Source organism: Tamandua tetradactyla, chromosome 5, assembly GCF_023851605.1.
Source record: "Tamandua tetradactyla isolate mTamTet1 chromosome 5, mTamTet1.pri, whole genome shotgun sequence".
In the NCBI taxonomy this organism is placed as follows: domain Eukaryota; kingdom Metazoa; phylum Chordata; class Mammalia; order Pilosa; family Myrmecophagidae; genus Tamandua; species Tamandua tetradactyla.
Genome location: NC_135331.1, coordinates 116,045,318 through 116,061,480, shown reverse-complemented (window position 1 = coordinate 116,061,480; position 16,163 = coordinate 116,045,318). Strand labels below are relative to the sequence as shown.

Below are 16,163 nucleotides of genomic sequence, written 5' to 3'. Positions count from 1 at the left end.
TTCCTGTTATTCACTCTCCATGAATACAAAATAAAACTTTCCAGTTGCTAGTTCTACTTTATAGTTTATAGTTTACAAGGAGCTTATCTAGTTGTTACCTTATTTTCATCCTCACAACAACCCTGTGAGGTAGGCATTATTCTCATTTGATAAAGAAACTGAGGTTAAAAGGTTGCTTAATTTACCCAGTCATAGAGCTAGTAGTAAGTAGTAATGCTGGACTCAAACCCAAGTTTTCAGATTCCAAATCCATGTCTCAATCCTCTATATCATAGAGCAAGAAGCTTTCTGGTCATCTTGGATAAGAGCCAAGAGTTCTCCAATCCATCAAGAAAACAGCCCATTAAAACATTTTGGGCCAAGGCAAAGACAAATGGAAAGGCAAGACGGCTACAAAGAGCTCAGCTAGTTTGATTCTCAAAGTAAGGGAAGTATTACTTTAAAAGGACAAACCATGACCAGTAAGTCGCAGGTGAGAAAAATAACTCCAAAAGTAGGGGATACAGAAGGATAAAAGACATGATGACAATATTTCACTTATGAACCCTTCTCCTATTTCCATTTCCTAAAGTATCTTCACATATCCTTTCTTCCAAGATAAAACAAATTTTCTGTGGCCATGTGGTTCTGGAAGAAAAGGATTCAGTTCTATAGGAGAGTACAGGACAGAAGGGGAAGAGAAGCCAAAAAGTTTGTAATTTTTACTGCATTTCTCTGTCATATGATGTCACTCTGGGGCCTAGAACTTTTCCTTAGTCATGCTATCATTTCACATCCTTCCTGAAAGTAGGAGAACAAAATTTGATGTAGGAGATATACTGGGCAAAAGATTCCTATTATGGCCCATTCTAGCAGAAATGGGACAATCTTTAAAAGCACTACAGCTTCTAAAACAGCCATCAATGATTCAATAACTCTTTAGAGAATTATTCTTAAATGACAAAAGTGAAGAAATGCAAATCAAGTATAATGTACTTACATTACTATGAGAGGTGCTAGGCTCTTCTTCATCATCACTGCTGACCAGATCAATATATTCAAGAACAGGTCTTAATGGTCCTTCCTATAAAAGAATTGAGTAAATTCACAATTCATAAGCAGTTATTCAAACCAAAGTAGCATTTACAACAAATAAGTTTTCTGGATGGGACTGACAAGGATTCCTCTTAAGAGGAAATAACCAGGAACAAAATAACCAGGAACAAAAGAGGAACATTTCTGAGTACATGAATAAGAAATGATGGCAAGACCAAAAAGGAAGAGAGCTTAAACCTTTATAGAGTATTAAGGCCATGTCCATTCCTTGGGGAAAGGAAAATTAATACAGTAATAGTACTTAGAAGGACATAATAATTATAACCTAATATTAATGGGTTTCAACAGTGTGTTAGATATCCAACCATGAAAACATGAAGTTCTTTGACTAATAGTTTCATGTTATCCCCAACCCTATAGGATCAAACATTAAACCTGGATTATTCTCCATCATTTCTTTCCATACATACTCTCTTCATCAAAGACCAAGTCCTAAATGCCAGGCTTCAAAGCCTGTATTTTATTCTACTAGTAAAAGGGAACCAATAAATAATACTGAGATGGAAATATTATTATGAGAGCTGTGCTTCAAGAAGATTAGTAACACAGAGTAAAAAATGGAAGGCCTGGAGATTATCTATACATTAAAAAAATAGGACTCCAAGTGATCTCTGTTTTCAAGCTTGAGTAACTAAAAGGATGTTAATGCCATAGCATAATTAGGAATGTAGAAACAGGAAGCGGACATTCTCTTAGACAAAATGGTTTTAAAGTACTTATGGCACACAGAAGGAAATGTAGGAAGTGCAGGCCAGTAATCTCAGTGTATGAAGACAGCTAGAAATAGAGATGCTCCTTTAGAAGACTATTAAACTCTAGAAGTAAATGGAAACTTTGATATCGCCAAGCAAAAAAGCAAAGAATAGAAAGAAGGCAGTCAAAGAGGGTCTTGAGGAAATCCCAGCATTTCAGTATTCAGGAACAAGACCTAAGTAGGTGATTAGAGATGAGAGAAGAATCAGAAATGCATAAACTCAAAGCAGCTAAAGATAGAAAAACACCTCAACAGAAAGCTAAAAAACCTCAACAGAGTGCTAAATGTGGCCAAAGACACAAGCACTAGGAGAATGCCACCAAATTTCACAACAAAGAAATTTTTAAATGCCTTTGAGGGAGCAACTTTCAAAAAAGATCATGGGATTCTCAAAAAATGAGGAGCAGAGAACGAGGCAGAAAAGACCTCTACTTTTATTCTTTCAAGGAATCTAGAATGTTGGAAACAAGAGAAGGAACATGGAGAATACGACTGAGGGAGAGATTTCTTACGATGGGGAAAGTTAACTGTAAGCCAAACTGTGAAAAAAACTAACAAAGATAAGTACTAGAGACAGTAGACAAAGCTTAGAAAATGAAATTAACATACTCTTCTTCCCTAGAATCATTCAGTCTCAAAGATATCTTGTTTCTTCCCTAGGCTATAACTTCTGCCCAACCAATAACTTCTGCAATTCTTACAGGTAGTGATCCAGCCACAAGATAAAACTAGAGGATAAAACCTCTGGGCAAGCTTGGTTCAAGTAATAAAGGAATTAGGATTTTTACTTGAGCTGTAAAAATGGAAGAAAAAAAAGAAGAAGAAAAGGGGGACAGATATTCTATAACAGTTCAGTAGAGGCTGAATTACCTATTTTTAAGATTTTTAAGACTAAAATCTACCTTGGGCATTAAGACTGTCAAAATCATATGTTCAACCAACTTCTGATTTGGCAGTGCCAAGAAGGAAGTAGAGAAGATAAAAATATAACAGCTTTTCCCATCATACAATCACATTAATTTGTTCTCTTCAAGAAATGTTCATGTTGTATATTTACTACAATAAAAGTTTTTTAAAAAATCCATGGGACTGTACAGGGCAGGCCACATTGACTCAGCAGACAGAGTTCTTGCCTGCCATGCTGGAGACCCGGTTCTATTCCTGGTGCCTGTCCATGCAAAAAAAAAAAAATCCACAGGACTGCACAACATAAACAACGAAACCTAAGATAAACCATGGACTACAGCTAATAGTACAATTATAAAATTGTGCTTTTATTAATTGTAACAAATGTTTCACACTAAGGCAACGTGTTAATAATAGGGTGGTATATTTTCATAAAATCATTTTATGCATGTTTTTTTGTAAACCCACAACTTCTCTAATAAAAAAAAAAGTTCATTAGGCAATTACATTATATGCCCATAAAAATATAAAAATACAGCAAACCAACAAAGTCCCCAGAAACACAAGAGGCAGGGGCAGAGCTTTCATGTGCAGAGAATAGGTAAAGAAAAATAGAGATGAAAGGAAGTGACAGGACACAAGCAAAAAGTAGAATAGTCAGGGAAAAAAACCCAGAAAGATAAGGACAATGGTCCTAAATAGGATTTACAAGTACCTGCAGAAATAGTAGAAGGAATAAGGCTAAATGAGAAAAGACAACTAAAAACTTAATATTAGGATGAAACATTAAACTGATATGCAACCATTTAAAACTACATAAAAACCATAGTTTCCTATGATTCATAAAATTAGGAAAAGAAAAATAATTAGAATAGAAAATGTAAAACTGAGGAAAAGCAGAAATTATTTAGAATATTTAGTCATTTGTCCAACAAATAATTACTGAGCACCTACTACCTATGGCTAAGTGACAGTGATAGAGTGATAGAGTGACTGAGAGAAAGGGAAAGGTAAAGTTTAAGACTGTTAAGAAGTCCTACAAAAAGAGGCTGTGTGGAAAAAATAAGGAAAGAAAACAAAAGACAAAATTACGAATACTCAAATACTATATACTTTAATTTTAGCTGTGGATATAGAAAAAAATTTAACTTTTTTAATGAATTCAAGGAATCAAAACTTTTTAGTACTCTATTTTACTACTATAATCAGTAATAATTATAATACATATTCCATTTAATACCCACAATTATTTCATAAGGTGAGAGAATAACTTATTACTATTGCCCCCATTTAACAGATGAGAAAACTGAATGAGTTACACATATTCTCTAAACACCTAATTGGCTGTATGGTCACTGAATTCTCAGGCAGTTCACAGTATGAATACTATATTTAAACAATGCTTATTACATAGGTTTCTGAGATAAGATACTTTCTCTTCCTTCAATGAAAGAAAAAGGATTACTGGCTATTGCCCCCACCTCTGAATAATTCATAATGCTAACCAAAACCAACAGTCATTAATTCCCCAAAAGAAGTAATGGTTATAGTGCAAATATCTAGATAAAAAAACCTAGTGATTTTTCATAATATTTATAATGATTACTTAAATCACTTACAAGTATAAATACATGTGGTCTTCCAATTACAAGATATTCTATTTGAAACTGTTCTACTCATCAAATATTAAACCCTCATTTTCATTCACTCTGTACCAATAAAACCAAAGAATTCTACTCTCAAGGTCATAAAATTAAATGGCAGAGGTACAAAAAAGTTCGGGAACACAATTTAACTATATTCTAAGTTAAAAATATATCATTTTTTAATGAAATAAAGTTTTCATTCCTGCTATTATAGACAGCGATTCTTAAACAAAGACAAGACAGAAATTACCTACTCACTGGAAATGATGTCAATACACTAGATATGGTTGACAATGAGTTTAACCTAGTTTAAAACATTAATATATAACTTGGCTAAAAATACAAAAGTCTAATCTAAAGCCCTACATAATTCATATTTTTTCCATATAGAGAAGTCGAAGATACAGATGAGTTCTGCAGATCTACCTATTTCAAAAATTTCAGATCATTCCCAACTGCCTACTCTATAGTTCAAATTTAGTCCGTATTCAAGATTTATAACATGGCCCATTCTTCAGCCTCCTGCTTTCAAAAAACCTTATCCTTGAGAACTACTCACACTCTTCTCTCCTTTCCCATTTTGATGCCTTTCCTTATTTCTTCTACGCAAAACATCCTTTAAAAATAAATACAAATACTCCCTTCTACCGATGCTAAAGCAATAAACTAAAAAAGACTTATGTCCTTTATTTTTTTATAACACTAAGCCCTTTTTCTAAAAGAATCTTATACTTTGTTAGAATTTACATAGATCTCATCTTGATTGTCACCTCCCTCAATGAAACACTGATACTCAAGGGTAGAATGCATTTTTAATTAATCTTTGTGGCTCTAAAGTACTTAACTCATGGCTTTGCATATTATGAGCTTTAACATTATTTTTATTTATTTAATGAATAACTGCCTCAAGACACCCAGCCAAAAGATACCACATTTTTTGCTTTTGACCTCCTTCTATTGCAACTAAAGAATTAACACTCACCTACGTGCTCCTAAAGTTATTTATGAAATTATATCTTGATTTTATTGACTATTTCCATATTTTCAGAGAATTAATCCATATTATAGCAATAATCTTGGTTGAAACTTAGGTCTCATGTACTGCTACCAAGATTACCACAGGTTCCCTCAGCATTGTTCATAACTTAAAATTTAGAGTAGTACTATGAACAAGCATATCATTAACTTTCAGTTACAACAGTCTTCTGGGAGTAAATCAGTTCAAATATCTGCCATTTCAAAGAAAGATAAAGATGGTGGCTAGATAAGGGATCATATTACTAATCTAAGAAGAAAATGAGAACAGACCTACATGGAAAGTTCTAACAGTAACATTCTGCTTCTTAATTTGGGTATTGATTACATAGGTTTCTGAGGTATGACACGTTCTCTTCCCTCAAAAAGAAATAAAGAATGATCTGTTATTGCCCCTATATCTGAATAATTCATAACTGACCAAAAACAATAGGTAATGTGTTTAAAAGCGGAAATTCTATGTTGTATTTTACTAAAATAAGTATTTTTTCAGAAGTTAATTCTCCAAAAGAAGTAACATTTATAATGCAAACACCAAGAAAAAAAACTTTTTTATAGTATTTCTAATGATTGTTTTGGCTTTGTAAAAATATATCAAGCAAGGGCAGTACTATGGTGGTTCAGTGGCAAAATTCTTGCCTGCCAGGCTAGAGACCTGGGTTCGATTCTGGATACCTGCCCATGCAAAGGAAAAAAAAAAAATATATATATATATATATATCTTAAGCAGTACACTCACAAACTGTATTGTTCTCTGTATGATATTTCAATAAAATGAAAGTTAAAAGGGTTCATTTTTGCAGCTCCAAATCTGTATCATTCCTTTTCTTCACCATACTGTGTTTAGTTTCAGGCTCTGTATTTTGCAAACCAGAGACTGCTGTGCCATCATGTGGATTAAAGGTGGGAAGATTAATAAAAAAGGACTAAAAAATTCAAACCAAAGTAAATCAAGAACTAACATCATAATGCTTTTTTAAAAAAACCTCTTAAGCTACTGGATAAACATTACCTGGAGGAGTCAAGTATAGGACAGATTACAGAGATGCCAAGCAAATTCTATCTATGAAAGTATTTTAAAACTGCCATTGAGTATCTTTTAAGTGGTACCACTTAAAGGCAAAGAAAATCTTTTTAATAGGTTCCTTCTAGTACTGTCAATTCCGATTAATGCATACAATTCACTTCTTCATATGTAACTGTCAAACCTTTGAGACCATTTGGAAACAGGGATAAATAAGAGGGTGTATCAAGTTAGATATACAATACATTGCTTTTATATTCTTTATTCTTGACAGAAAGACATAATGGGTTCTCCATATTTACAATAAAATCTGAATAGAATGTATTTTTAAACCTCAGCTGAACACAAGTCTAAGTATTAACCTAGTCAGAAATCCCACTGGAATTCTTTAGTCCTAAGGGTAGGCATACTACCAAATCTTATTTTTTTTAAACTTTATTTTTGTATATTCCAACTGTGTTCTCAATGTAAGGACCACAGTTCATAGAGAAGTATGTTATTCCTAGGAAACATTTGCACAAAGCATCAAGATAAATACTCTTCATTGACAAATACACACCATAGTGAATAAAGAACCTGAAATACTTATCCTAAATATCTATGGAATACTGCTACCAAACATATTTCAGACCACAATTAAGGAGGGGCAAGAGGTAAGTCATTTTATCTCCCTTTCCTGCAAATCTTCAAGAGCCTGAAATAAAAAGGAGAGAGTAGCATATGCACCAGCAATGGGGAAGAAAACCAAAAATATCATCTCGTGAAGAAATCCTAAGCAAAAATCACTGGAACACCAAACAATGTAACATTACAATGGTCCTACTATTGGGGAATAGGAGAAGACTGTTTAATAATTAGTTTTACAAAATTATCCGAAATCTACAGCAACCAACAACACAGCTACACATCAGACAGGCAGGCTATTAAGAAAAAATTTACATGACTTTAATAACAAATCTCAACTAAGTACAGAAATCAGAAGACTGTTTTGGGGTAGAAGGGTTCTCTAGCTTTGATACACCACTTTAAGCAAAGCCATTCTAAAATGTTAACTGTTTGGGATGGAAATCATCCCAAAATATATCATAACACCTCGCCCCCACTTTGGTTTTCCAAACACACACTTCACAACGTAAGGTTGAAATCCATATACCCTTGCATCTGTCCCAAAATCAAGATTCCTAGGCCCAACCTTGAAATAATGTTTCATAGATCTGGAGGTAGGCCCAAGAATCTGCACATTTAAAAACAGTAATCTTGAAAACTACTGCCCCACAGGGAATAAATTCAGAAAAATATATAGCATTTTCCTGGTGATAAAGGGATCTGTATTATGAACATCAATAGTACTATGCTGTAACAGGATGATCTGAGACGTTAGTGAAGTCTTTAACCTATATGCCTTCATGTCATAAACTATATAATACAAAGCTTTGGAGTTATTCTTCTGTTTTCTACCTCCTTAATCTTTAGCTGTCCCTTCTCCCTAACTATCATGTCTTACTTTTAGAAGATATGCTTGCCCTATTCTAAGACACATCTCCTTAAAGACTACAATTTTGTCTAGATTAAGTGTAATAGCTCTAAATGAAAGCAAGAGAGGTGTGATGAAAGTATACAACACGTAGTTTAGGCCACACTCTTTGCAGTGGCTATTGAGATTGTTCAGAGACCTCTTAGGCAAATTTCCTAATCCTCTGCCATGCTTCCTGGTGTCTAGTACATTTAGACATTCAATAAATATTTACTGAATGGTGAATGAACAGGTAAAGTATAACGACGTAACGGCTTACCATAGTCTTTTACTCTGGGAATAGCCCAATATCGTTGTTACTTACACTAACAAACTGAATGTCATCTTCGTTTTCATCCGTTGTTGACTCAGACGGTACAGGCCCAGCCGGAGGGGCAGATTCTATTATCTATAAAAATAAGCCAAAACATGCTTAGCTATAAAATCAAACGTAGGACGAGATTCTCTCCAAAAGGAACGACTAAAACAACTCTTGAAGAAAACCTGAGCCCAACCCAAGCTAACCCGACTAAGAAAAAGAACTCGATGGAGTCCCGTTATGGCAGGGAGTAAGAGGAACTGTAGGGGCCCAACGCCGAAAACGAGTTAGCATCCTTTCAAAATTCCTCTATCTACCTTGGAATGCTCCTTGCTGAAGAGCGATTCTGTCTCAAAATGTCGCTCTCACCAGCAGAACGGCGGCAACAAGGAACCCCGGAGGCCGTGCAGGGGGCCGGGGGCGGCCGGGAGGCCATTGTTGCTGCTGGTTCCGCGCTCAGATATTCACCAGGCCCGAAGGCTGGGCTCGGCCCACGACGCCGGGGCAGCAGCGTTCGCGGCTGCGGCCGAGCACCAGGCCTCACTCCGGGGAAAACACAAACCCCTTCGTGGTTCGGCTTTGGGAACTCCAAGGCCCAACGCTGAATGCTCACCTCCAACCCTGGGTCTCCCATTTCTCCGACGGCCTAACTGACAGCACTGCTGCTCCTGCTGCCCCTGCTGCCCCTGCCGCCGCTGCCACCGCCACTGCCACCGCCACCGCCACGACTTCCCTTCCCGCCCAGCAACGCCTCGAGCCGCAACGACCCGCCCCTGCGTGAGCGCTGACGCCGCCGACGCCGTAGACAGAGACGCGCAAACCTCTTCAAAGGGAGCACTACCCGCACCGGCCCACTATCCCTCTGAGCCACTTTAGCCCACCCTGTCTTCTCTCCCTGCGCCGCCCACGCGGAATGCTGGGAATTGTAGTTCCATTTGTCCCGAGACCGCCCTACGGTTGGAAGGAAGAGAGCGAAAAAAGACTCCGAACTAAGGCGCATGCGTTGCGCCAGGCTGCCTGCGAGCCGGTTCAACGAGCTGTGGGGATGCCTTTGACCTTTTGCATAGCGTCGGGCAGATGACGGAGGATGCAGAGGAGACTTGGAAATAGGATTGATCTGATTCTGTACTAGGCCTAAAGCTCGGTGGTGGGGACTAACGTCCCTCTTTCTGCACTCCCCGTTTTATTGTTTTTTGTTGTTTGTTTTTTTGCTAGGATCGGGGAGTGTGGAGGTTTAACCGAATTTGATTTAAGGATCAGGAAAGAAACCTAAGTGCGCTTACCTTACTCACCTCTTCCCCGTAAAGGGGATGGGAGACTTTACAATTACAGCTTCAGTTTTCCATCCCCATTATGTATTAATACACTTAAAAAGCAAATTGTGAGTGGAGGATTGGAGTTTAAACCCCTAGGTTGGCTTGAATTAAACAAAGCTAGAGAGTCAAGGATCCAACAGGAAACAAAGCTAAAGCCAAGCTAAGTAACAAAGGCCAACTCCAGTGATATTAAATGTTGCGTTTTAATATGTTCTAAGATATTACCCTATTAAAACAGAATAATTAGTTCGCCTTTTAAAAAAATATGCACAATCAAACTATAGGAAAATACATCACTGATGCTAAACTACGTTTTAATTTTTTCTAAGATGCTGCCCTACAAAAAAAAAAGCCGATATTTTTAGCGGTCGACAGTCGTCAGTGGAAAGGTTTTCTAAAAATTTGTCAGAAAAGTTATTTTTATTCTTAGATGCCGGTTTTTGCCTGTGTACATGCCTGCCTACCATCTAACTACCTCTATCTATGATAATTGTTTAATATTTGATATTTCTTGCATTTCACTAAGTTCTTGAGTTTTGTAAAGGCAAATTGAGAAAAAGAGACCTGCTCTGTGAATTCCTCAAATTTTGTGTATAGTACACCAGCGTTCATAACTGCAGTTATTCACAGTAGCCAAAAGGTGGAAGCAACCCACATGTCCACCAGCAGATGATTGGGTAAACAAAATGCTATATATACATACAATGGAATATTCCCTTAAAAAGGAAATGAAGTCCCGAAACATGCCACTACATGAATAAACCTTGAAAATATTGAGTGAAATAAGTTGGACACAAGCGAACAGATAATGTATGATTCCCTTTACATGAAACAGCTAGAATATGCAGAGAGATTTAAAGTTAAGTGTTTTAGTTTCCTAGGTTGCCCAAGCAAATACCATAAAACGGTTGGGATTAAACAATGGGAACTTATTTGCTCATGGTTTTAAGGCTATAAGAAAGTCTAAATGAAGGCGATATTTTCTCCCCAAAGATTGAGGCGTTCTGGGACTGGCTGCAGGTGATATTTGGTCCTTACCTTGTCACATGGCAAGATACATGGTGGCATCTCCTGGTCTCTCCCTTTTCTTCCAGGTTCCTTTTATGTTCAACTTCTGGCTGTTCCCTGAATGGCTTTCTCTTTCTCTCTTTGAACTTCATTCCACTTATAAAGGATTCCAGTAAAAAGATTAAGATCCACCCTGGGGCATATCTTACGTGTAGTTACCTCATCAACAGGTCCCACTTACAATGGGTTCATATCCACAGGAATGAATTAAGTTTAAGAAGATGCTTTTCTGGGGAACATAAAGTTCTAAACCACCACGAAGTGTACAGTTGGGGGAGGGGAGTTACTGCATAATGAGTATAGGTATCAAAGTATCAGAAAGTTCTGGTAATGGATGGTGGTGAGGCTAGCACAACATTGTTAATGTGATTAATCCCACTAAATGGTATCCCTGGGAATGGCTGACAGGGAAAGTTTATGTTGTATATGTTTCCAAAATTAAAAAAAAAAGGCAACTAAAAAGACAATGTCAATTAAATGCAATACATGTGTTGGAATTGATCTAATAATGGAGGAGAAAAGGCCCAAAAGGACATTATTAGGAGATATGAAAAAAAGTAGGACCATAGACTGAAAGCTTTATGTCAATGTTAAAGTTCTTGATCTGGATAACTGTACTTAAGGTGGTTACATAAGTGAATATATTTATTCTTAGAAAATGTACATGGAGGTATTATGTGTTCAAGAAGCATGATATATACAACCTACTCAGATATGTTTACAAAATAGATAAATAGACAGATAGATGGATTGTTAGACAGAGATAGGTAGGTACAATGAAAAAGCAAATGTGGCAAAATGTTCAAATTGGTGGATCTGGGGAGCAATATGTTGCAGTTCCCCTGTGTGGGTTTTGTATTATTTTTGCAACTGTCCTGTAAGAGTGAAATAATTTCGAGACTTCCGGAGAAGATGGCGGCTTAGTAAGACGCGCAGATCTTAGTTCCTCCTCCAGGACAGCTACTAGGGGAGTAGAAATGATACAGAACAGCTCCCGGAGCCACGACAGAAATCAAAAAGACAGCGTACCCCATGCTGGAATGGCTGACTAGCTGAGAGAACCCGCTCCGGTGAGATCGCTGAGGGGCGCGGGCTTCCCTGGGCCGGGGCGGCAAGCGGCCAGAGTCCCTCCCTTCCTCCTTCCCAGGCCATCTGGGACAATTGGACAGGCGGTCCCCTCAAGCCACGGCGGCTGGCGCCCACCCCACGCACGGCCCCCCCAGACCAACTGGAGAATTGGAGATCCCCAGGCCGCGGAGAACGGTGACCAGGGTCCCTTCCAAACACGTGACATCCCGGTCCGGCTGGGAACAGTGCACTCTCCCGGGCGTGGCGGCTGGCGCCCTCCCACCACGCTTGGCGCCCCGGGCCAACTAGGAGATGCGGACGGGCGCTTTCCCGGGCTGCGGCGGCCAGCGACCCTCCCCGCGTTCGGATCCCCGGGCCAGCTGGCACTCTTCCAAGCCGCTTCAGCTGCTGACCCCACTACATCGAGAGCTTTCCAAAGTTAAAGGACCCACAGCACCTTTTACTGGTGGGACCCGTAGACAAACGTGTGCCACGAGCGCCACCTACTGGGCGGGATAAGAAAAACAGAACCCAGAGATTTCACAGAAAAATCTTTCAACCTGTTGGGTCCAACACCCAGGGAAATCTGACTAAATGCCCAGACGCCAGCAGAAGATAACGGATCACGCTCAGAAAATTGAAAATATGGCCCAGTCAAAAGAACAAACCAATAGTTCAAATGAGATACAGGAGCTGAGACAACTAATACTGAATATACGAACAGAAATGGAAAACCTCTTCAAAAACGAAATCGATAAATTGATGGAGGACATGAAGAAGACATGGGCTGAACAAAAAGAAGAAATAGAAAAACTGAAAAACAAATCACAGAACTTATGGAAGTGAAGGACAAAGTAGAAAAGATGGAAAAAACAATGCATACATACAATGATAGATTTAAAGAGACAGAAGATAGAATTAGTGATTTGGAGGATGGAACATCTGAATTCCAAAAAGAAACAGAAACTATCGGGAAAAGAATGGAAAAATTTGAACAGGGGATCAGGGAACTCAAGGACAATATGAACCGCACAAATATACGTGTTGTGGGTGTCCCAGAAGGAGAAGAGAAGGGAAAAGGAGGAGAAAAACTAATGGAAGAAATTATCACTGAAAATTTCCCAACTCTTATGAAAGACCTAAAATTACAGATCCAAGAAGTGCAGCACACCCCAAAGAGAATAGACCCAAATAGGCGTTCTCCAAGACACTTACTAGTTAGAATGTCAGAGGTCAAAGAGAAAGAGAGGCTCTTGAAAGCAGCAAGAGAAAAACAATCCATCACATACAAGGGAAACCCAATAAGACTATGTGGAGATTTCTCAGCAGAAACCATGGAAGCTAGAAGACAGTGGGATGATATATTTAAATTACTAAAAGAGAAAAACTGCCAACCAAGACTCCTATATCCACCAAAATTATCCTTCAAAAATGAGGAAGAAATTAAAACATTCTCAGACAAAAAGTCACTGAGAGATTTTGTGACCAAGAGACCAGCTCTGCAAGAAATACTAAAGGGAGCACTAGAGTCAGAACCGAAAAGACAGAAGAGAGAGGTATGGAGAAGAGTGTAGAAAGAAGGAAAGTCAGATATGATATATATAATACAAAAGGCAAAATGGTAGAGGAAAATATTATCCAAACAGTAATAACACTAAATGTTAAAGGACTGAATTCCCCAATCAAAAGACATAGACTGGCAGAATGGATTAAAAAACAGGATCCTTCTATATGCTGTCTACAGGAAACACCTATCTTAGACAGACCCAAAGATAAACATAGGTTGAAAGTGAAAGGTTGGGAAAAGATATTTCATGCAAATAACAACCAGAAAAGAGCAGGAGTAGCTATACTAATATCCAACAAGTTAGACTTCAAATGTAAAACAGTTAAAAGAGACAAAGAAGGACAATATATACTAATAAAAGGAACAATTAAACAAGAAGACATAACAATCATAAATATTTACGCACCGAACCAGAATGCCCCAAACTACGTGAGGAATACACTGCAAACACTGAAAAAGGAAATAGACACATATACCATAATAGTTGGAGACTTCAATTCACCACTCTCATCAATGGACAGAACATCTAGACAGAGGATCAATAAAGAAATAGAGAATCTGAATATTACTATAAATGAGCTAGACTTAACAGACATTTATAGGACATTACATCCCACAACAGCAGGATACACCTTTTTCTCAAGTGCTCATGGATCATTCTCAAAGATAGACCATATGCTGGGTCACAAAGCAAGTCTTAACAAATTTAAAAAGATTGAAATCATACACAACACTTTCTCGGATCATAAAGGAATGAAGTTGGAAATCAATAATATGCGGAGTGCCAGAAAATTCACAAATACGTGGAGTTTCAACAACACACTCTTAAACAACGAGTGGGTCAAAGAAGAAATTGCAAGAGAAATTAGTAAATACCTCGAGGCAAATGAAAATGAAAACACAACATATCAAAACTTACGGGACGCAGCAAAGGCAGTGCTAAGAGGGAAATTTATTGCCCTAAATGCCTATATCAGAAAAGAAGAAAAGGCAAAAATGCAGGAATTAACTGTCCACTTGGAAGAACTGGAGAAAGAACAGCAAATGAATCCCAAAGCAGGCAAAAGGAAAGAAATAACAAAGATTAGAGCAGAAATAAATGAAATTGAAAATATGAAAACAGTAGAGAAAATCAATAAGACCAGAAGTTGGTTCTATGAGAAAATCAATAAGATTGATGGGCCCTTAGCAAGATTGACAAAAAGAAGAAGAGAGAGGATGCAAATAAATAAGATCAGAAATGGAAGAGGAGACATAACTACTGACCTCACAGAAATAAAGGAGGTAATAACAGGATACTATGAACAACTTTACGCTAATAAATACAACAATTTAGATGAAATGGACGGGTTCCTGGAAAGACATGAACAACCAACTTTGACTCAAGAAGAAATAGATGACTTCAACAAACCAATCACAAGTAAAGAAATTGAATCAGTCATTCAAAAGCTTCCTAAAAAGAAAAGTCCAGGACCAGACGGCTTCACATGTGAATTCTATCAAACATTCCAGAAAGAATTAGTATCAACTCTCCTCAAACTGTTCAAAAAAATCGAAGTGGAGGGAAAACTACCTAATTCATTCTATGAAGCCAACATCACCCTCATACCAAAACCAGGCAAAGATATTACAAAAAAAGAAAACTACAGACCAATCTCTCTAATGAACATAGATGCAAAAATCCTCAATAAAAGTCTAGCAAATCGTATCCAACAACACATTAAAAGAATTATACAGCATGACCAAGTAGGATTCATCCCAGGTATGCAAGGATGGTTCAACATAAGAAAATCAATTAATGTAATACACCATATCAACAAATCAAAGCAGAAAAATCACATGATCATCTCAATTGATGCAGAGAAGGCATTCGACAAGATTCAACATCCTTTCCTGTTGAAAACACTTCAAAAGATAGGAATACAAGGGAACTTCCTTAAAATGATAGAGGGAATATATGAAAAACCCACAGCTAGTATCATCCCCAATGGGGAAAAACTGAAAACTTTCCCCCTAAGATCAAGAACAAGACAAGGATGTCCATTATCACCACTATTATTCAACATTGTGTTGGAGGTTCTAGCCAGAGCAATTAGACAAGAAAAAGAAATACAAGGCATGAAAATTGGAAAGGAAGAAGTAAAACTATCAGTGTTTGCAGACGATATGATACTATACGTCGAAAACCCGGAAAAATCCACAACAAAACTACTAGAGCTAATAAATGAGTACAGCAAAGTAGCAGGTTACAAGATCAACATTCAAAAATCTGTAGCATTTCTATACACTAGTAATGAACAAGCTGAGGGGGAAATCAAGAAACGAATCCCATTTACAATTGCAACTAAAAGAATAAAATACCTAGGAATAAATTTAACTAAAGAGACAAAAAACCTATATAAAGAAAACTACAAAAACCTGCTAAAATAAATCACAGAAGACCTAAATAAATGGAAGGGCATACCGTGTTCATGGATTGGAAGACTAAATATACTTAAGATGTCAATCCTACCTAAATTGATCTACAGATTCAATGCAATACCAATCAAAATCCCAACAACTTATTTTTCAGAAATAGAAAAACCAATAAGCAAATTTATCTGGAAGGGCGGGTGCCCTGAATTGCTAAAAACATCTTTTTTTTTATTTTTAATTAAAAAAAGAATTAACAAAACAATTAGAAATCATTCCAATCTACATGTACAATCAGTAATTCGTAATAACATCACATAGTTGCATATTCATCATTTCTTAGTACATTTGCATCGATTTAGAAAAAGAAATAAAAAGACAACAGAATAAGAATTAAAACAATAATAGAAAGAAAAAAAAACAAAAAAAACAAAAACAAA

The 16,163-nt window shown here is 37.3% G+C and overlaps 1 protein-coding gene across 7 annotated transcripts in view; it reads right to left on the bottom strand.

Annotated features, from left to right (window-relative positions):
* Window positions 1-9,242, bottom strand: part of ZNF451 (zinc finger protein 451) — a 142,552-nt gene extending 133,310 nt beyond the window's left edge. For 5 of the 7 annotated variants that reach the window (XM_077162156.1, XM_077162155.1, XM_077162157.1 and 2 more), the window contains exons 1-3: window positions 9,174-9,242; window positions 8,299-8,382; window positions 980-1,063 (exon numbers count right to left, since the gene is read on the bottom strand). In XM_077162156.1, the coding sequence (XP_077018271.1) occupies window positions 980-1,063; window positions 8,299-8,382; window positions 9,174-9,227 (222 nt within the window). In that variant the 5' untranslated portion in view covers window positions 9,228-9,242. The other 2 variants (XM_077162159.1, XM_077162154.1) reach the window with 2 other exon arrangements.
* Window positions 9,243-16,163: the final 6,921 nt, after the last annotated feature.